General features: G+C 39.5%; 1 protein-coding gene across 1 annotated transcript; it reads left to right on the top strand.

The window, feature by feature from the left end:
• Nucleotides 1-32: 32 nt before the first annotated feature.
• LOC117393704 (transmembrane protein 266-like) lies at nt 33-21,013 on the top strand. The gene is made up of 11 exons (XM_033991700.2): nt 33-977; nt 1,387-1,508; nt 5,613-5,807; nt 13,281-13,435; nt 14,155-14,228; nt 15,025-15,081; nt 15,147-15,285; nt 16,791-16,906; nt 17,299-17,494; nt 19,267-19,329; nt 19,522-21,013. The coding sequence occupies exons 2-11, from the start codon at nt 1,495-1,497 to the stop codon at nt 20,154-20,156; spliced, it is 1,644 nt and encodes a 547-aa protein (XP_033847591.1). The 5' UTR covers nt 33-977; nt 1,387-1,494; the 3' UTR covers nt 20,157-21,013.
• Nucleotides 21,014-22,214: the final 1,201 nt, after the last annotated feature.

Genomic DNA, 22,214 nt, shown 5'->3' with positions numbered 1-22,214 from the left:
GGAGCACACATTGAAAGCACACTCCCTGATAACTGAATCTCAGCCTATTAGGTTATATCTCTTCCAGCCCACGTTCATGCGCGTTTATGAGGGAGATAGGCTCGAGTTTGATTGATGTGAGCTTTAACCATCGACTGGCTAATCCCGGTGAATGACAAACGTTTAAGCCAATTGCTGCAAAGGTAATTATATTCCCACAGTATCCTTATTTTGGGAAAGCATAAAATCGCTCATGCCACAGAGAAGGACGACCTACCGGGCGTAGAGCTAATAAAATCATACGTGCGATAATCCGCTCTTAAATTGGCCTCAATCTGGACCTGAAACAATCAGAGACTCGTAGGCTCTTACTCACGCACGCACGGATACGCACGCACGTCCACCCTACCGACAACATTTTTAGATTGGTATGTCGTGACCGGAGCGATGCAAATGTCACACAAATTGTTGACGACCAGTCTCCGACATGATAATGTGATGGCGTTTGGATAAAGTGCGCTGTCGTGCGGCTGTTCTGGAAAAGGTTGGGCTGTGCGCGGAGGCTTTGTCGGGCTTATTTCAGCGCCTGGACAGCTCCTTTCCAAGGGTTCCCCGCTGCGCTCGCCGGGGAAACCCTGTGCTGAGTAGCGGACACACATCACTCTCGCCAGCCCAGCAGGACAGCACTCCAATAAATATGATTGCCGTGAAACGCGGAAAACCTGAAGTGTTCTGCTCTCGTGACGATGGTTCTTGCGACTGAGCCAGAGCGCCGCTTTGTTTTTTCACTGAAATTCAGCCAGCGCGAGTGGGAGCAGCGGAAGCACAAGCGGCAGCAGCAGCAGTGGTGCTCATCTAAAGCAAAAGTGCTAAGGATAGCTGCAATCTCCACTCACCGCGAGTCCACGGCTGCTCCACTTACTACCCTCAACACCACGGAGACAGCAGGCGACCAACGCCAGGAAAACATTCCCTTCATCGATGCAAATGTTGCACAGGTATGATCTTCTACAATGTAGACTACGTCATACAGGCTAAGACATGCGTTTCTCTTTTCAAGACTCGTCCAAGTAAGAAGATTGTTCATTGGGTTGGGAGTAGTATAGGCACTGATGAAGCCATGTATTCATCTCAGTCTTTGCTGGAGTCATGGGCCAAAACTTTTTAACAATCAGATTCTTTCAGAAAGACATGAGTTTTATCCTGTGTGACATGTCTGATCGAATACACTTGTATGTTATAGTGTATAGTAGACTATAACACACAAGTACCTATAGGCCTATTATACAGACAACTTTATTCAAGATTTTAAGATCCAGTGTAATTCCCCTGTGTGCACCTTTTAGTATTCATGTTAAACATGTACCTTGTAATCTTAGTATAAGTGCAAACAACTGTTCTTTACAGGTTCACCATGAAAGAAGCCTCCATCAGATGAAAAGGTGAAGTGCAGCACTAAATCAGGAGTGAGTGACAACCAATACATTCCTCACCTCTCCATCACCCAGCAGCATCATGGCCAATGCTGAGTAAGTCTTTACACTGCTGCTTTGTCACTTCATAAATGGTTAAATCTGGATGACCACTTACAAGCAGAGTTTGTATGATGCATTTGATTTGGTGTTTCAGTACAAATGTCACTTAAAACACAGCTTCTGGCAAGGTGCCTGTGACCCTCCACTCTCTGAATGCTAAACACAGGGACACACTGACACAACGATGCACAGTAGCACACCTGCGCTAGCCTCAACTATAAAGCCTCCATTCTGTGGGGCCTCGGCGAGACACAAGTTAAAGAGTCAAACCTACATTATATCACATTATTCACCAGCAGATTTGTCACATTTGAAGTTGTATGTGTGTCAATAATGCAATAATGTGAAAAATCATTCAGTTGCTTAAATATCATTCCACACGTTCAAAGTTAATGAGCTGCATTTCTCTCTGACCCAGATGAATAGTCCTAAATCATTGTTCTGTGTTTTTAGTGGGTCACTTCTGTGCAGGTCCGGCACAGTTATTGCTCAGTAGCAGTAGCAAAGGTCATTTAAGTTTATTGAGGCATCTTCTTTCCAGTTTTTCCTTTTTGTTTGTTTGTTGTTGTTTTTGTTTTTTTTGAGCATACCAGTGAGGAAAGATTTACTTAATTGACAGTATTTTATTTTACGAAAGATGCCCTCCATGACTGCTGTGGTATAAGGAATACACTGGTTATGGAGCACATATAAACTGTATATCTTTCATTATTCATTATTTGATTTTTTATTTAATAACATTTAAGCATTGGAATTTCAAGCCGCTGATCCACCAGAGGCCACTATCTCAGTAGCCACGAACAGATTACACCATTATGTTACAGGTCGGAGCTGTGGAGAGGTGACTCAACTCGCAGTAAGAGAGATATTTTTGAACAATATACACACCTGTAAAAATAAATGTATGATAGATAAGTTAAATATGATACTATGGAACATTCCAGACAAAGCAAGAAACCTCCATGGCTACACGCAGGTAGTGGACTCTTCAAGTTACATAATATTCAAGAAAGCTGTTATTTCCTACCAACCTCTACATCTTCTGACCTGATGCCATCACAGAATACATTTTGTTTTGCCAGTTGTTATAAACACAAAATGGAAACTCTTCTTATAGTGATCCAGCTCATAAGAACTACATTCCCTGTGATTGCATACAGACACAATATAAAAGATTTTCAGATGACTCCATTAAAAAGAACACTTCTGTACATGTGCTTCTTCATGAGGACCTCAGGGGGTCTTTTGATTTCTGCCTTGTCTACAGCTTGTGTCTGTTAAGGTCATCATGAGAGACCAAAAAGGACTATTGTGTCATCCGCAAATTCATCACGCTTTAATCTGGAATATTTTTATGTGGGAATGTTCCAGGCAGACTTTGTTAATAAACTCATCGTTCTGGCACCACTTTCTTCATAATTACTCTGATCAGCTACGTTGCCCTCATCATTATAAATGTGTTGGTCCTGTTTTGTTTTTTGTTGTTGTTTTTTCTGGACTCACCATATCATTCTGCCTGTTTTTGCAGACCCTCACGTCATTGTGTCAGAACACTATCTTGCCTATTGTGGCTAATATTAAATGGTAAAAGTACAGAATATTATTGTAACATTTTGTCGGTCCTTATCTGTATAAACTGTGTTAAAGCAGCTTGAGTTTGGTTGCGCATGTGCATTGGGCTAGCTCACATTTCTTTCACGGTCTAGCACAAAAATATAAATGTACTTTATTAATCCTGCCTTTTATAATAAACAGTATAAGTTAAATTAATGCATTATACTTACCCAAATATAATGAAATGTAATAGTATCTTGTAAAAGGAAGATTGAGAGAGCATGAGAACTTCTGGAATAGTTTCATCTTCTCAAACCCATAATTGATAGTACAATACAACTATGTCAATCATCGTTAGAGCTCCTCTTTGAAGCTGGTGGGAGCAGAAAACATATGCTTATCAAACCTGACCAAGGGAGTGCAGGTTCTCGGGCTGTCTGTTGATCTGCATGACATTGGCATTGGTATGACAACAATGACTTTTCACTTCAAAATTAATTTCAATCTATAGATCTTCAACTTTAATTTTAAATATTGCTCATAGACACACACCAAAAGATTCATTTATTATTATTTTACTTTCATGCAGCACTACGGGTTGTTTTTTTTTTTTCATACATGTGCACTGTAGGCTTTAACTTTGACCTAATGGCACCCACATTGTACTCAAGACATAACCACATTAATATGTTTGGAACGTGAAAATTAACATGGACAAAACCATTGCCAGTCTATAAACAGTATGCTGTCATAAGAGAAAGCCTGCATATTTTCACAGTTCCTCTGACTCCTTGTTACTTGTGTGACCTTTTGATTTGGTCACTGAAGTCCCTAGAGCAACCTTTGTCAAATAATGACCTTTCTACCTGACTCTCCACTCTACTGTCTAGGCTTTAATTTAATCTGCTCATGCGAAGGAGTTCTTCCTCCATATCACCTCTTTAATTCCATCTGTAGTCTTGTTAGTTAGTACCAGATAGGATCATATTCAAAATCTTAAAATTGTATTACTGTTTGATGTACTTCCCAGTTAGTTGGAGGTTGATAACTGCTTGGGTTTGTCAAAAGTAGTTAAGTCTGCTTTTCTGACTGTTTGGGAAAATGGCCAACTCTCCCACTGGGTTGTAGATGAGAGGTGGTGCAGATGAGGTACTATGTGTAGGAGAACTGTTGTGGAAACAGTATATATCAGGCCAACTATACTGGGGTGTCTTACTGTATTTCTAAACCGGATTGAGCAGGAGTGAGATGTGAACCAAGATAAACAACAAGGTTTTGTGTGGAAGGAGAAAGAATACTTTTGGATATTCTAGTTAAGCTATCTATTAATATAAAACAAATCATGTTCTAGTCTGAGCAGTATAGGGTGTCCGTATGTCTCCCTTTGACACAGAGAGAAGTCTGTCCTCCTGGGATGGGTGGGCCTTTTTTGTACCCCCTGGGACAATAAAGTGTACCCTAACATTAACCAATTTATAGAGCTTGTTTCAATATGGCATATTAGACTGTTCTCTTCTCCTTCTTTCCTCTTCTGGTCTTTTTTTCTGTCCTTTTTGACGTTTAGAGGAGAGTGGGAATCCGCTCAGCTGACAATGGGAGAGGCGGTGACGTCACAGCAGACATGATATACCAGCATCTGCTCTGGTCTAAAAATACACAGCACAGGGCACACACAGGCAGTCTGCAGCTGCACTCAGCTTTGTTTCCACCTCTACGCTTCACTGAGACGGCCCTGCTTCAGCACAACTGGGGCTCATGGACACTGGGTTACGCTGTTCACAACCCACAAACCAGTGACTCTTATGGTATTTAAGGATTCCACTCATACTTAACTCGGTGGGTTAGTTCAAAGGTTATGGATGCAGCCACTGAAGGACAAACTGTAAATGCAACTGAACAATATATTTTAGAGGTGTGATCAACACTGATTCAAAAAGTCTTGAGTGAGTGTGTGTGTTGTTAACAATTGTACCGGTATATAAATTTGACTTTTTACATTGTGTTTAGATAATGTTTTCAAGAAAAAAAACAACATTTTGTGTGTTTGCGTTTGGACAAAATGTAAAATGACAATATTTAATTTTTATTTAGCATACATATTTTTATACCAATGTTGAAATATAAATCCATATAAAATGTAGTGTGATATATCCATTTAATGCCATGTTGTGGAACATTCCTGGCAAAGGAACATCATTGCTCACATTGAAGTCACTCTGCATGTGCATTGTGGTTCTTTATACCACTTGTTAATGTCAATACAGTTCTAAATCATTTCCATCAGTGCTCTAGTTTTCAAGATCTTTGGTTGTGTGGTTGTTTTTAATGTGATGTTTATTTTAATCTATTTAAATGAGACAACTTCACAGACGGCTCACCCAAAGAGAGCTCAGTGTTTTGGCTTAGTTTCAAAGTGTCCACTCCATAGACACACAGTTAACATTATTTAGCAGAAGTCTTCTTTTTTCTTCTTTATTCAGCATAGCATTCCTCTTCCTTTCCTTTCCTCCAAACCTCATGTTTGTCTGTGTGTTTTCAATGTAGCAGGGAGGTGGAGCAGGCAGGTGTGTCCGACTTGGAGATCATCTCTCAGCCTGTGGAGGATGAGAACCAGTGCTTGGCTCCTCCAGTGCAGCTGCTGAGTTTTGGCTACAGGGACCTGCCTCTCACAGCTCTGGATGTGTCGCTGGCCGGATCACAGCTCCTCTCCAACGCAGATGAAGATGAAAACAGGGAGGGGTAGGTGAAACTTTTCTGTTTTTGGGTCTTACAAGAAAACAAGTGATGAACACACTGGGCATTTGGTTGCAAGATGATGTAATTTACACCCTTTTTGAATCTGTCACCTAGGGATCTTGACATTGTAACTTCACTTCATGTAATAATTTTGTTGTTGGTGCAGTTAAATTTTAACTGCAACAGCAGTTTTAACTTTAATTTAAAAACTGCGATTCAACATAAAATATGAACAATTCACTTAAGTGTCATATCATTCCATGACGTAAGTGTTACATTATTTTTAGGACCACGTTAAAAGTCAACAGAGGGATAGAGTTCATGTGAATTAGTGTTATTAGAAGAGATCTAGTTCAGTGGTTTATCAAAATCACTGTTAAAAATATTTATTATTATGATATGAGTGCAAAATTATATTATAAGGAACTAAACATTCCCAGCCAAAGTATCTGCATTGGTGTTGATTGAGCTTTGATTAGTCTCTACACACTGACCCACTGCCACCACATGCGTGTGCATTGTTTACCCCACCAAACCCTAAGCTTAATAAACCAACATCTACTGTGAATAAAATGTTTATTGTACATTGTTGCCTGGAAACCACAAGGTGTAATTATTGTCTATTATGAATTAAATCTCCCTGGTGCTTGGCTTGGCTTTCTTATTGCTCACACAGTATTTCATCAATTCATCATTAGCTGACAACCTCAGGGTTGTCCTCCGTCCCATAAGTAAACTCAGGTCAATTCATCATCTCAGTCTAAGTGTCCACCCTCCGCTCTGCCTGCTCACTACAGCAGTCTTTATAGTATCTGACAGTGGGCCAGCAAGAATCAAACGACAATGATATCACATCCTTTGCATCTTGTTGTTTGACTGCATGGCTCTCCAAATGTAATTACGTTCATAATATATCAAACCATTGATGATGCATTTGTCAACATTCTCTATAATTTAATTGAATGCACAGCCGCAAGCTATACTTTTTTATAGAGTCATCTTAAAACAAACATGTTGTAGACAAATCTTGCATAAACATGAGAGGTTAATTTAAGTGGGCCTCAGCATTTGCCTGCTAGAAATATTATTTCAAGATGATGCTGATAAATTGTGGCCCTATTGACTCACACAAATAAAAAAAAATGCTTAGTCAGTTTTTTTTCTGTTGTCCTGCAGCGTGACTCAAACCTGGCTTTCGGTTCAAACTCCTATGATGTCCACAAACACCATAAGCTTGAATAATGATCCAACTCGGGCACTTGCCACACATTAACACATAGTTGCCATCACCATTGCCAAGTTCACTGTTTGACACCAAATCAGGTCTCAGTCTATTTGCTCTATTTATCTAGCCAATACTGTGCAGAAACAGATGGTTACCACAGACGCACACTCACAGCAGACTGGTACTAGAGCCAGCAGCTCCCTAATGTGGCCTGACTAACAGTAGCAGGTATTTTTCCATTCCTGTGCATACTATAATTGTTTTTTGTCAACTCCCTCTGCTTACTACAGCATGTTAAGTCAGAATGCTGCTGAAAAATCTATTTTGGTAGTGATAAATAGGACTGCCTGCATCATATATTGCAATTGTTTTGGCAAATGTGTTGTATTGTATCATTACCAAAATCAAATCCTTTCCGAACATAACTACATGTAATAAATACAGCATGAAAAGTGTTTTAAGATCCATCTATGAAACTCCAGCAATAAGGCCATGTTTCTTTCGCTGGGTGCCATATCTGTAGCTGTTGAGTAATCACAAACAGATGTACTAATATGTTCAAAAGATATTAGGTGTGAGGGCTAGTTACTAACTCTATTACTGGTCTCAAGGCAGTCAAACCCCTGCTTATGCGGATGTTACAGCAGATTTACTGCTCGCTCTGGTGAAGGGATTTTTACCAGTGAGCTCAATTTACTCAAACTGTGCTTAGCGTAATGGGGTTAATATTTTCATATTCAAGTCATTAGTGCAAAGTGTCTGCTTGTAAAACGCTGCCTGGAGGAGCTGTAAAAGTCATCATTCTCTCTTTTAATTTTAATTAAATTCTTCTTAAGCTGCCATACTGGACTTTAGTAGTGTGGATTTTACATTAACATAACATCTAGTTTAAATAATGTGCTAATCTCAGGCATTAATCACTGTTCTAAGTGGACTAGAGTCTGGTCTGAAACAGAGATATTTTGTTTTGATGGTCCTTCACAGAACAATTACATTGCCATTTTTTCACTGTTAAAAATTAGCTGGAAATGGAATAGTCAATCAGCTACTGTTAATAATCCTGTACCCAGTGTTTGGTTAGGGAGGAGATTTTGGTCTGCTGGGAGAACATTAGTGAAAATAGACAGGACAGCTTCAGGAGAACCACTGTGAATGCAAAAAGAAAATAGGCCTTGTCTGACTTTATAGCAGCGTCATTAGAATCAGTCAGATTTAGTGATGGCGTCTCAGTGAATGTGTCAGTCAGCCCTGTGCCCTTGATTGTGCGTATTTCAGCAGTACTGGGCGGTTGGTGATTACGCCTCCGTCTCCTTATTACTTTATCGATCTCCCCTCTCCACCAGCAGCCGCCATCAGCCCTCCTAAATGACATTCATGAACACCACTCTGCCATCATCATGTTTTATGGCAGTGGGCGTGTTTTTCAAATCGGGGCATTGACTTTCTTATCTGCTTGTGGGTTGACTTTGTTACAATGGAGCAGTGTAAGAAATATCATGGCTATATTCATATAACTTTGCAGCTGTATATAAAACAATTTGCTGAACTCGCCTCAAAGAAAATATGGGAGAACTTGTTTTATAGCTGTATGAAATTATGAAAAATAAGAGAATTATGCAAAAATGAGTTATGATCAGTGTTATTTTCAGGCTGTAAAACTGTAAATCTATTCAATATTGTTTTAAATGGTTCAACAGGCACTAACCGCAGCTTTACCTATGACAGTGGGGATTGATAGAGAAATTGCACACTGCCAGCTCAATTAAGTTGTGATTTCCTATATTATGAGAGGTATAATACTCCCTACAGTGGAAGCATAGCTAGACTAGGGACTGGACTAAACTGGACTCGAATAGACAGCACTTTCACAATGGGTTCATATCAGTTCAAGTATTCAATCTTTTTATAGATAGTAGTATAATTTAATAAAATTTGGTCAAATAACATAAACTACTCAAATAGATACAATTACAAGAATCTATTTAATTTTGCAGTGAGGTTCTTGAGCCAGTTACATAGTTATTTTGGGGTTCCTGGCCTGAAAAGTTTGGGAACCCCTGAGACCATATAGCATTTTATCAAGGGGCAAATTCAGGGGATTAATCAAGAGCAAAGGCCTCTGTGTCAAACTGCCACCATGTGATGAAGCACCTCCTGTCAGCCATGTTTGCATATCCACGCCTGTAGCATTGTGAAGGTGGAGTTGACCTTAGCGCTCTTTCTCTCTTCTACACAGCACAGTGGCTCGACTCCACATGACACCAGAAGTAGCGGCTCGCACACAGTCACCCATCTCAGCTGCCTATAGCCTACTGTAAGTGCATGCATGACCAGAGCGCCAGCACACACAGCATTTAGGCGCCGGGGCAAAGAGGAAACAAGGCCAAACTCTCTCAGTGGTGGTTATCTAATCCTTTGTAATCATGCTTCACTTCATATTCCCCTTTATACTGGGCTGTCACACCTCATTAGGAACAACGGTGTACATGATGCCCTTTGCACTAACTTTCTTTCTGTTTACAGTCCTTTAGTGTGTTCCAAATCTCCAGGTAAAATATGGTCAAAAGGTGGCGCTAGAGTGGCACAATAAAACTGATCAAACCGTGTAACTGTGTATCTTAAAGACAGACGACAATCAGTTACTGCGTCGGAGGAAAACTGATGTCGGTTGGCCTATATTGTTGGTAAAATTCTCATAATGTTGTGAATTCTCTGCTGCTTATGTAACATTCATACCACATCACCAAAACTCATCTGGTGATTCACAACCTGCTTCTTTCTGTGGAGGTTATACCGTATTCTAGGATGTTCCACAGTACGGCATTAAACCTCAAACAGTTGACACCACCGCCAGGCCAATGTACAGGTCAGATCTGTGGCGAGGCAAACCCACTCACAGTAAGAATGCGTGTTTTTCACTGTATTTTTTCGCAATATAAACGTTAATCTTCTGTTATAAAAGATTAATGCCATACTGAGGAACATTCCAGAAAAAAAACAGGAAACAAGCAGGAGGCAGATGTACCAGAATGTAACTGTAAGTAGATTTGTAAACTGAATTTGTATTGATTGATGTCAAACCTATAACACGAGCCACGCTTTGTAAATAACATTTTCTCCTCACATTCAGCCGTACGGGACACCTGCAGTATAATCCATCTATCTCTCCAAACTCTTATGTTTATTACATGAGATAAAAGAAGTGGGTGATTTTGTGGGCGGTGGTTGTTTCAGGTAGCATCAGGAGGCAGCTGCACTGTTAGCAGTTTTGGCGCCATGGTAAGTGGAGTTTGGTTATTAATAGTGTTGGGGACATCCATCTTCCTGTCTGGGGGAATGCTGGGAGGACTAAGGTGGTGTGGGTTTGTGTTCAGCACTTTCAAGTTCTCTGCTCTCCTACTAGTCATTAAACAGTTTGGAGTCTGACAGCTTCCTTGAGTGCAGAAATGCCTGAAAAAAGTGGTGTTGTTTATTTTGTTTATTTTTTCCAGAATTGTGTGATTTATGCACTTGTATTGGTCAGTCTGCTTGTCGGTTTGTTGGCTAGTTTCATTGCAAGCTGATCCAATGTTTTGCTCCAGTAACCGTGTGTGTTTTGTATTGTTACTTGATCAACCCCAAAGACGCCAAACTGCACTATTTTACTTTATGGGGGACAAGCACTTGATGCAGACCCCAGAGACTTGGCTTGGTTTGAAATCTTTTATTTGGTGATGAACACAACTTTTTTAAAAATAGAGGAAAAGATAAAATGTGCTTTGACTTTCCATTGCTTCAAGGTGAGTCCACACCTGACCAGCAGCACCATGAGCAATGAGGTGATGTCATCCACCCCCTACTAATGGCAGTGGGGTTGCCAGACTCACGGGCAAAAGCATATGTTGTTGATGTGGCTGTTTCCAATACAGAAGATGGACCAAGACCAGATGGTTTATGTGGATATGCTGTGGTGAGGGCAGAGAGGAAGAAACAAGGATGTGTCTCTCCATGTGTGGGGTTCTTAGCAAATGTAGCCTTCCCACTGTTATTTTAGGAGTTCTTCTATGTTATATGACCAGTTATTTTTTTGTTTTTTATGACCAAAGTTAATCTGAACCTAATCTGACAATACAGTAAATGAATGGTATGATTTTGTTAACAAAGGCATCTGAATATACTTTATGTCTTTATGTAAAAATTAAGTTCCATAGGTCTGAATAAATGTTGGTTTCTTTCTTTCTCAATACTGCGGTGTAGTAGTTTATCAGATAGGACCATCAGGCGCAGGAGTCTTGACAGTCCCAGTGTTGGGGGGCTCATTGGACATGCTGCTATCGATTACTACTGATTTAATCTCCCTCCCCTGTTTCCCTGGCTAGCTCCACTCAATCTCAGCAGCTGAAGCGCACTCTGACAGCTATATCAACCCACACCACACACCAATATAGTCACATCTCATTTGTGACTGGAAACAGAAATTTGGTTTAGAAATAATCAGGATTACATGTCCTCAGAAGGTGCTAAACTGCATGTCAAATATTTCTAGACTACTAGCAATTTGAGAATACAATATTTTAATGGTTAATTACTTTTTTGGACATTTCCAATTGAAACACTTTGTTTTGATTCTACGTGTCACGGTAATTTATCCACAGCACAGCACACGAAACCGGAGATGATTTTGCTTACCATATTGTTTTTATAGTCTTGCGTCTCATCTTGTGTTAATATATATATTCGAATGTCCAGTTTCTAGGAAGTATATATTTAATGAAGACCAGAATCCTTTGCTTAATTTAGAGAAGCTCACTCCTCCAGTCCTAATGATTTGAATTTATTTGACTTTCGTGTACTAACAATTCTGATATTTCCAGAAACATAGATTGAACATAGAATAAAACTGTATAAAATGCCCATCATATGCTAATATAATTCACTTTAATGCCAACTTTCTGCACCTATCCATTCCAAAAGCATTCAACCACTAATGCTGAAACTTCTAGAGAATGGAGATATCACCAGAGGAAGTAAAGCCGTGGCGGTGTGTCTCATCCATGCCAGTGCACAGTAAGAGTGGAAAGGCTTTAGACACAGCCAAATTTCCACTCCAGCTGGGGCACTGCTGAGAGCCATTGTCTCGCTCAGCATCCACCGACCGAGCGCATATCTGTTCGTCTGAAAGGACATGGAGCAGTGTTATAAATAGGGAAAGATGAACCATAGGTCATTATGTCCCTGATTGAGGATGTCACAAAATCATATTTGACGATTATCACTTTTTTGTGATTATTCACTTTTACCATGACCAAATAACAGTGAAATCTTTAGTTTTTCTTTCATTCTTATTTACACTGACTAAAACATAAGTAAAGTTTATGTCACAGAAATAGCCAGATTAAAAAGTACTTTTGTACTTTTTTTTCGAGTCCATATTGAACTGAAATGGCTATATTTAAACACAACACATACATATGACTTTGTTAATCATAATCCAACTGTTTTTTATTATTTAAATGATCAACTAGTCCTCATACTCTCAGACTCATTTAGGCTTTATCCAAATACCAACCATAATCAATAATAATAACTTAAAGTACGTATGTCAGTGAGAAATGGGGAATGATTAATAGCTTTCCTTGTGTGATGGGGGTCACATTCTGAAATGCTTTACAGAGACTCCCTTCAGCTCCGTGTAAAAGACCTTGATTCAGATTCCATCCACACACCGCTCACAGCCAATGGATCACAGAGAGCCACTGTCCCCTCTGTGTCGGACCATGTTTGCCCCTCCACTGTGGCCTTCAGTGTGCACCCTCTTTGAATTTAATAGACATCACCTGTCACATGTGTCAACTCTACCGCCCTCTACTGGACACATCGGGCACATAATTATGCATTACTGTATAATAGGTTTAAGGAATCACTGATGGTCCACAGTTTCCTTCTTGATGACCTTAAACACAATGTAACTTTTTAATATTATATAAAAAAATAATGTGTACAGTATTTTAGCTATGTGCAATTTATATATTTGCTTCATTTAATAGGCACCACAAACAAAAAGCAACTATAATATGTGATATCAATCAATATGTCTCACACACTGAAGGGTGTACTGAGGATATGTATCGTTTTTTAATTGTAAGAAACTCACAATTACATTTGTATTATTATTATTATTATTAATTTGGTCCATAATTATGAAGTTGACATATTAGTTAAACATATTAGCAAAAACCTCTTTTCTTTCTTTTCTTTTTTTTTTTTTTTAGGTCAAACTGGTTGAAGCCGTGCTGTGGCCACCGTGTCGCTGTATGGCAGGTCTGTCTGCTGAGTGCTGGGTTCAACTGTGTCTTAGTGGCCTGTGTCATCCTGGTGGTGCTCTTTCTGTCTCTGGAGTTACTCATAGACACCAAACTTCTACAATGTAAATATCCTGCATGGCTTCTTTCTCCATTTGTTTTTATACCTATATTTTGGGTGTATATTTGTTGAGCGGGCACATTCTTTTTCAGTAGTATACAGTGTGAAGCTCCCACAACACCTGGGAGGCAGTAGGCAGGAGTGGTACTTTAACTAAATATCATGATGTCCTTGGCCAGTAATATGTACAACTTAATTTTCCTAATGCTTCTCTTGCCAGTTAAGAATACTCCAAAAATTACTTAAATACTGAAAAAAAGAATACAGCACAAGAACCCTAAGAATCCCTGGAATTCTTATTAGCAGTTTTAGTTTGATAATGCATTTAATTCCCTCCATCATTAGCTGTGTGTGTGTGCATGTGCGTGTGTGTGTGGGGGTGTGTGGGGGTGTGTGTGGGTGTGTGTGTGTGTGTGTGCCAGTCAGAGGCAGTGGGCTGTGATGGAGAGAGGTGATAATAGAGCCAGTGTCTGTCAGTGGCAGCGAGAGCATGTGTCATCGATCACTGGCCCCTGTCCAGCCTGGATCACATCTCACAGAAGAGATAGTAGAATACACACTACTTCATTCTATGTGCAGGGCTGTGTATGATAGTAGAGCAGTGGGCTGGGTGTATAACAACAACAAAACACATATACTGACCATTTAGTAGTAGTTTCAAGAATTTTACACTTTCTCAAAATCAACAAATGTTTAACTGTTTCTATTTCATTCTGTTTACAGTTTCCAATGCTTTTCAATTTGCCAGCATTATCCACTGGATTAGCCTTATTATTCTTTCACTCTTCTTTTCAGAGGTAATGCATGTATTTCATTGTGCATTCCGCTTAAGTTTTTACTAATCATTATAATTTGACAAAGCTCTATACTATCATCCAGTTACAGATTATAATAAATGATTACTGGACTCTTTCACTGTATTGTGCACTCAGTATAATGGTATTAAATGTGTGAACCTTATTTGAACTAATTAGTAAACTAATCAGCAACACGTGGGAGGATTCTTTGCTCCTTCTCTATTGACATTGCTTTGTCTAAGATTAGCAGCAAATGATGGATTAGTAGAACCACTTGTGGATGTCACACTATGACAAAAACATCCCAGTGGGAACAATAAAGTGAACCATAACCTTAACAATGCTAATTAGAGTGCAGCAAATTTATGCTGCAGCTCAGCAAAGGCTCACTACTGTCAACGAAATGACCAGAGATTAGATTTGTGTTCTGTTTAGGTTTAGAAGATGGTAATGGTTCAGTTGTTATTAAATCTATTAACAAGTCACTTATAACTAACATTATGTACTTTGTGTTTGAATATTGCTATTGTAGGACATTTGTCACATTGTTACTTGCATTTCTTGTTTTTTATACACTGAGGTCTCAGCAAGTTGAAGGCTCATTGCATGACAAAGATAGTCATTTAGTATAAGTAGCGTAGTCTTAGATATTCTTTGACATAGTTGTTTCTTGTATGGTCCAGATTCCAGACTAGAAAAGGGTAAATCTTAAAGAAAGTGTTTCTGTTTAACAACTCAGTTTAAATGCTCAGTTATGTTGTTTTAATGAAATGTTTTTTCTCTCTTTCTCTCTCAGACTGTCTTCAGAATAATAGTGCTGGGTATCTGGGACTACATAGAGAATAAAGTAGAGGTACGTACAGCTTGTATTGTTCTATTTGTGGACCCTCCTGCTGGTAACTTGCTCATCTGATGCAGGTATTTGATGGTGCGGTCATTGTACTCTCGCTGGCTCCTATGGTGGCCTCCACAGTGGCCAATGGCCCCAGCAGCCCCTGGGATGCCATCAGCCTCATCATCACCCTGCGTATATGGAGAGTCAAGAGGATCATTGACGGTAGGTTTTACAAAACTATTTTACAATGATTCTACCTTAGTCCATGTCCTACAAACTCACTTACTATTCTGAACAGGAGGCATATTGACTATGCCTCAATTTCAACTGATCTGTTATTCTTACTTGTATTGATTCAAGGGGCTGGTTAAATAGATTCACAGAGCCAATAATGAATATAGTGGTTGTTCTCTTATGTTAATGAAGACTGGTTCAATATTTGTTAGGAGGTCACCCTCAACAACATGGGCTCTGGACGACATATAAGATTATGTTTATTTAGAGTTGGCTGTTTCTTATTCAAATAAGGAATTATATTTGAAGTTCTGAACTGATAAAGGAGATAATACAAACTATTATGCCTTTAGTATCATTGTGATCTGAAGAACTTCAATAGATGAATGAAACTTTAAGATTTTTTTTTTTTTTTTTTTTTTTTCAAGATATTAACAGTTTACATGTTCTCCTAATTTCATTGTATTTGAGGTTGGCTGGACAGAAAGAGGTTTCTAAAGGAAGACATCTTTACCATATTGAGCACTTGCATGTAATACAAAATATATGCAATTATTTTTCAGTAAATGTAAAATATAGTTGATTTTTCTTTGAATATATTTGAGCTGTGATTAAGTTGTAAACATGCCTGACTCTGTCTATTAGGAACTTGCTAATGACTGTTAATCTATTTGGGAACACAATACATCTTCTCCATTGATTTTACTCTACTACAAGACTCTTACAAGAGTGCATTTCCTTAGAGAAGTGAACCTCTTAACATGCACTGGTTGTATAGGCCTCCTGTGCATGAACTGATTTTTCTGTACTCAACTCAAACTGTTAGCTCACATATTTGTGAGTGATTGAGTTTCCTCGTTAGGCGGGCTGCTGCACACCTGGGAGGGAAAGAAAAAAGTACACTCAGAGCAATATTGAACAGCTGACGGACTGGCATTGTGATGGTTGCAGAGAGATTGAGTCTCCTGCAGGATTAACTTGACATATGAAGTAGCAATGTTTGTGTCAGCGAAGACGGCGCAAGAATACAAAGAAGTGAACTGTACCATAGGGGCCAAATAAAAACTGTGTGATGAGACCACTGAAATGACCATCTCTTGAGTCTAGACAAAGCGACACATGAACATTAGTTTATTACTTTATGTAAAATTGATGCCACAGACATTAATGTCTTAATATGCAGACCAGGGTACATGCACCCTCACAATCCAACTTTTCAAAGGATTTTTTTTCTATACATTGACTCATTTTGTAGGAATTTGAGTATCTGCACAAGATAGCAGATAGCAGATGGTTAGTTTTACACAAAACAGTTTAAATGTGTATAAAATAACAGGTTTGACTGAATGATAATGGCCAATAAATCTACTTACTTGGTAAATCATGTTGACATTCGTTGTATACATTTTATGTTCTGTTCACTATGTATATCCCCAAGTTAAATTACCAAATTTAAAAAGATCAATTTCATTAAACTGTTCATGTTGTTCTAGCGTATGTGCTGCAAGTCAAAGTTGAAATGGAACTGGAGATCCAACAGTGTGAGAAAACCAAAGCAGTGAGAGAAGAGCAGCTTGAGCGGCTCACTCAGATCTGCCAGGAACAGGCTGTGAGTATCGTGCTCATTACCTTGGTATGTAGGGACAGGGATTATTTATTTACTACATATGTGTAAGGTTGTGTTCAGAATACATTACACCTATGAATTGTAAACTGCAAAAATTGGCTGCCAAGAAGTATAATTTGCTCTTTTGCCAGTAGAGGGCAGCAACACCTCATAATTGCCTTCAAATTTGCCTTTAATTTTACTTACCGTGGAGCCATTGTTTAAATATTGGCAAATGATCTCTCCAAAACATACTGTAAATAAATAATTACCAGAGGTGAATTGTAATGAGTTATATACTATGCAATTACTAATACCTAAATAATGTACACTTGTGCTTTTGGCTATTCTTTCTCATAAAAACTTTTCACATGTCCCTATCTTTTCTTTTCCAGTTTGAGATCAGGCAGTTGAGGGCACATTTGGCGCAGCAGGACTTGGATCTGGCAGCAGAGCGAGAAGCAGCCATGCAGATCCATCACGTCTGGGGCAAACAGGGGAGAAACTTTAAGGTTGTGGAGGGCATGACACCCGGGGAGTTTGAGGATGAAGGCAACCACCAGAACCCCAGGGAGCCACTTGCGACAACAGGTAGTTTTAATGGAGGACATACCTGTATACACGGACATACCAGCACACTGGCACTAGTTTGGGTGTAAGTGGTGAAAAGCTTTACCCACTACACCTACTGCTTTTTGCTTGAGAAAGTCTTGTGACTAACTAGAAGGGAGGGGCAGCATAAGACATGTACATATTTTGTGATACAAAAATCATAATGGTAAACATCCTGAGCTCTGAATGCCACAGCAGTGTCGAGTTAATCTGCAGAAGTAGGCCTGGAGCAGGCTGGAGGCCAGGCTCTTAGCTCTCATGCTCAGACACAACAGCCATCTGACCACAGGTGCTCTGGGATCAATACAAAGGCAGAAAGCTTTTAGGCCCTGGTGAGTCCTGGGGCAAACATGCATGTTCTCCAACACCACATCACATGACCTGCTCCTGCACTGGTCCTCCTGTCTCCTGCTGCCCCCCTCTGGTGAGGCCAGCCAGACCAGCCTGGGCTGTTCAGGCTATTTCAGGTACTGAGTGCTCTGTGCATTGGGCCTTGTAAGAGGAAAGAAGGCCCCTGTCAACATCTGTTCCCCTTCACCTGCAAACCGCAATAGGACACAAAGAGGCGCTACAGCCACAATATTACCCCAAGGGCATGGTGCAAAATCAGTCCTTCTAAAACAAATGGGGCTTTTTACAGAAACATGGGTTCTGGGATGCACACATTTCAAGGCAGTCCAGCTCCACTCACGTTAGTTTTGATTTTACCATTTTGCTCGTTTTGTTTTATAAGAACAAAAATCTTTTTTTGAACAGTATCTTGTTTAAAATCCTGTTTCCTTCCTTAAGTGTATGAATCAAATTTGTATTCATGAAGACTCAAATACCCTGATGTTTGTATATAAAAATAACTTTATAATTAAGCATTAAAATGATTACATTAGTTTTTGTTATTGTTTCTATTTGTGGGCTTTTCTATTGTTTCTATCTGAGGGCTTTTTTTTTTTTTTTTTTTTTTTGGCAGGGGGAAGTACAGTTAAAACTGTGTTAAAAAAATCTTTGAATAAAGAGATCCTTCCATGTCACCTCTCCTTTAGTACAGATGACATCTACAAAAGAAGCAGAAGCTTTTATGCACGCTGGACAGCCCATTCTTTTTCCTTAAGACTCATGTGTTATTAATTGTGGAGTGATTGTCTCAGTCTTGTTTTAGTGAGTGCAATGCTTCCTCTCCAGGGGTGGCCCAGGGATTAATATTTTAGACTGAAAAATAAATGAAATTACCCATCAGAGTCTGCCTCCCTGGGGACAGAGGCTAGCACTCAGGGTACTCCAGCTTCGCACTCAGCCAGTGGACAGTGAGCTCAAGACCAATCAAGCGCACAGATGAGCACAGCCGATCACAGGGGCTCTGTGCACACTCCCAGGTCTGTTTATCTGGAGGGATTATTCTGCCCAAACAAAGAACTACCACACTCTGGGTCGACCCTTTCTTTCTGGTCCCTGAGATCAACCCCACCCACTGCTGTCCCCATTTGCTCCCAGTGCACTAGGCTGCTGCTAATGTGGCGCGCTTCCTGCTATTTACTTAAAAAGCACCTGTGGCCCATGGCTCAAATCAGCTGTGTCAATATTATCTTCTAAATACATGATATATATTGGATTAACTTGTGTTGTTAATATTGATATGGAGTGGAGCACCTAGAGAGAGAAGGCTGTTAAATTAAGTTTGTAGTATGGCTCCAAAGTATCCACATTTTAAATTGGTCAATTCAAATGTTTTCCCTTTTGTTCTGGTCTTTTTTTCTCAGATCCAGTGGTACGTGACGACATGAACAACTATATCAGCCAGTATTACAGTGAAGCCAGCAGTGGTAAGATCCAAACGTTATCTCTTGATTTAGGTCAGTCAACATGAAATATGGAAATGATTATTAATAAAATTACCAACACAACTTTTATTTATAGTAGCAAAACAAACAGAAAAAGTGTTAAAAGTTCTAGATCTATATAAAATTACTTTTTCTATATCTGCTTGACTTTTTTTTGGTATCATATTTTTGCAGAAGCTGGTGCATCAGGTGTCGGTGTGCGGGTCATTACTACTGCAGCCATTGACGTCCATCTACCCACAAACCCACATCCCATTCAGTCCAATCCGATGCTGGCCATGGAGCGGGTTGGCAGTGCCCTGAGTGACATCTCCACGAGCATATCACGTTCCAGCGGCAGTCTGACGGCCCGCCCCCTCAGCCTAAGCAGCCACACTCCAGGCTCCTCGCTGACAGACTGCAGCAGCAGCACAGCCCAGGACCTGAGCCTGAACTACAGCTCTGTGCGCTGTGCCCCCCCTGCCTTCCCCAGGCCGGACCCTCGTAGGGACCCCAGTGCTGTGGTACAGGAGCTGCTTTCCTCTCTCTCTGAGGACTCCTGTCGCACTCAGAAAAGTCTGGACCCTGTCAACCTTAAGCTTCCCAGTCCTACAGGGTCAGAAAAAGCCAGTCCTGAGTTGGACCACAGAATAAACCTGTTCAATCGCAGGAACCAGGAGGAGCGGAGAGGGCGGGGTAGAGGCAGTGGCCCCCTACAGACTAAGCCCCTAATCCACCTGCAGGGCGGCAGCACTGAGCTCTCTCTGGAGGAGAAGTACAGACTCCTGGGTCCCTCTGACACCCCTTTGGGTCACATGCCAGACACATAGGCTGGACCCAGGAGACGAGGCCTCTCTGATGCTATCAACTTGGATGGACCACACACATTACACATGGTAATCTGGTCTTTCTGAGTAAAATTCACTCTTGGTCATTCAGAGAAATGTAAGACCAAGTTTCGATTTTACACATATCATACAGTATAAGTGATAATGGACTCTTTCATATCGTCCCATCTGCTTTGTTGAGAATCTGTGGTGCATCTGAAGGAAATGCCCATAAATAGCACAAAGAAGACAACCCCATTTGAATGCATTGTTGTACACTCTCTTTCAGGAATTAATGAAATGGTCCTAAATGCAATGAACACTAAAAATAAAAACCAGCAAGGACCCTTCAGGTCTCTACTGAACTCAACTTTATTGCCAGTGTTCCAAGCCAAGACGCTGTTCTCTGCTTTTGGAAATAAGAACAGCTAAGTGTTTTATAAAGAAATTCTGCTTTTGTTTCATTTGTACTTCAAACAATTATCATGCTGTTTATTGTTAACGATGTTACAGGGTAAGACATTCAGAAAATTGGCTTGTTGATACAAAAGCCATTTAACCTTTGCCTTTTGCCACAAATTTATTTCATATGAAACTACGGGGCATCATTAAAAAAAAAGAGAAAAAAACAACAAAAAGCTTATATGTTTTTATATGTATTTTTCTGTATGAATGAATGGCAAGGTTATGTGACTGGAGTGCTTGTAGCATGAACCTTTAAAAGATACAAGCTAATTCTTTGCACTTTAATGTTTACAGACACTTTTGTAGACTTGATACAGCCGACTTAATTGCCAAATATATATGTTGTAATTTTAATCAAAATTAATAAAATAAAATAAAAATATTTCCTTACATTTAATTTGTTACAGTTTCTTGAAAGCACTGACACGAGCTCTCCGTCTCAGATTTCCTCTTCTCAACAGTCTCCACTACACCATAATTTCATTAGCATCAACTTCTGATTTGCATATGGTTTAAAAAGTGTAAATAATTTAGGGATCAGATTGAAGGAGCTGTCACAACAGCAGTTAATTGGTTAAGTTGCAGTAAGTGCGTGATGAGAACAATCATCCTGTTACGCTGTGCTATTATTAATTCAAAAGACACCATTTTGTTGCTTGTCAAATGTTTACACAGTTACAGAGTATATTTTAATTGTTAATCACCATTACACTACACATATCTTATGCCAAGTTTATGCCAAAGGTTTGCCTGTGCTAAATCAATCCAATCTGCTGCTGCTCAACTCTTCACTTTCCACAATGACCTGGTTTGATCAGTTCATCCACAGAAATAAAATAAATGTATAAATACATTTTTATAGGATATTTAATAGTACACTATGAACCATATTGCACTGTTTAATGCATAATAATATCATAGATATGTCTCTGATGAGGAAAGTCACAATTCAAAATGATGATTTGTACAGTCCATTCTTCTAAATTACAGGCGGTCTGATTGGCAGAGACCCAAGGCTGACAAATAGGAGACATTCTCAGAGCCACGCTGCACTGGGACCTCTCCAACCGACCAGCAGCTACAGTCCTGTTACACACTGCAGAGTGACTCTAAATACTCCAGCACTCATAAACATCACATGATCTTTGCATTAGGCCTATACTGTGTACTTTTAAAGATGACAATGTATCAAATACAATTGTGTTATTATTTTACTTTCAAGTTTGTAGAATAACAGAAATCTATTGGTGCACATATTCTAAACGATATTCATTATTACTTACAACACTGATTGTGGTATATTTATTACAGCTATAAAATAATGAGATTACATTTTTTTCTATATCCCAAACTAAGCAAAGCTCACTGCAGACTGATAAATGCTAAAGTTCATTTAAAGGCCAAAAAAGTGTAAAAAGTAGATAAATAGTATGAGCTAAATAATGAAAGGAGCTAAATAGCAAGGTACAGGCCTTAATGGGAAACTGTTCATTAAATATCCAGCCATAAGAAATATTACTATCACAAACACTAAGAGGCAGGCAAAGTGTGAACTGAATGGTTGAATGTCTTGATGCCCTCTCTATCGATAATGCC

This window comes from Periophthalmus magnuspinnatus, chromosome 3, assembly GCF_009829125.3.
Source record: "Periophthalmus magnuspinnatus isolate fPerMag1 chromosome 3, fPerMag1.2.pri, whole genome shotgun sequence".
Classification (NCBI taxonomy): Eukaryota; Metazoa; Chordata; class Actinopteri; order Gobiiformes; family Gobiidae; genus Periophthalmus; species Periophthalmus magnuspinnatus.
This window is presented reverse-complemented; position numbering and strand designations above follow the sequence as displayed.

What these genes read in the sequence shown, in the direction of transcription:
- LOC117393704 (XM_033991700.2), top strand. An exon ending in GAAGATGAAAACAGGGAGGG is followed by an intron (nt 5,808 to 13,280) that starts GTAGGTGAAACT and finishes TTTTTTTTTTAG; the next exon opens with GTCAAACTGGTTGAAGCCGT. An exon ending in AGTCAAGAGGATCATTGACG is followed by an intron (nt 15,286 to 16,790) that starts GTAGGTTTTACA and finishes ATGTTGTTCTAG; the next exon opens with CGTATGTGCTGCAAGTCAAA.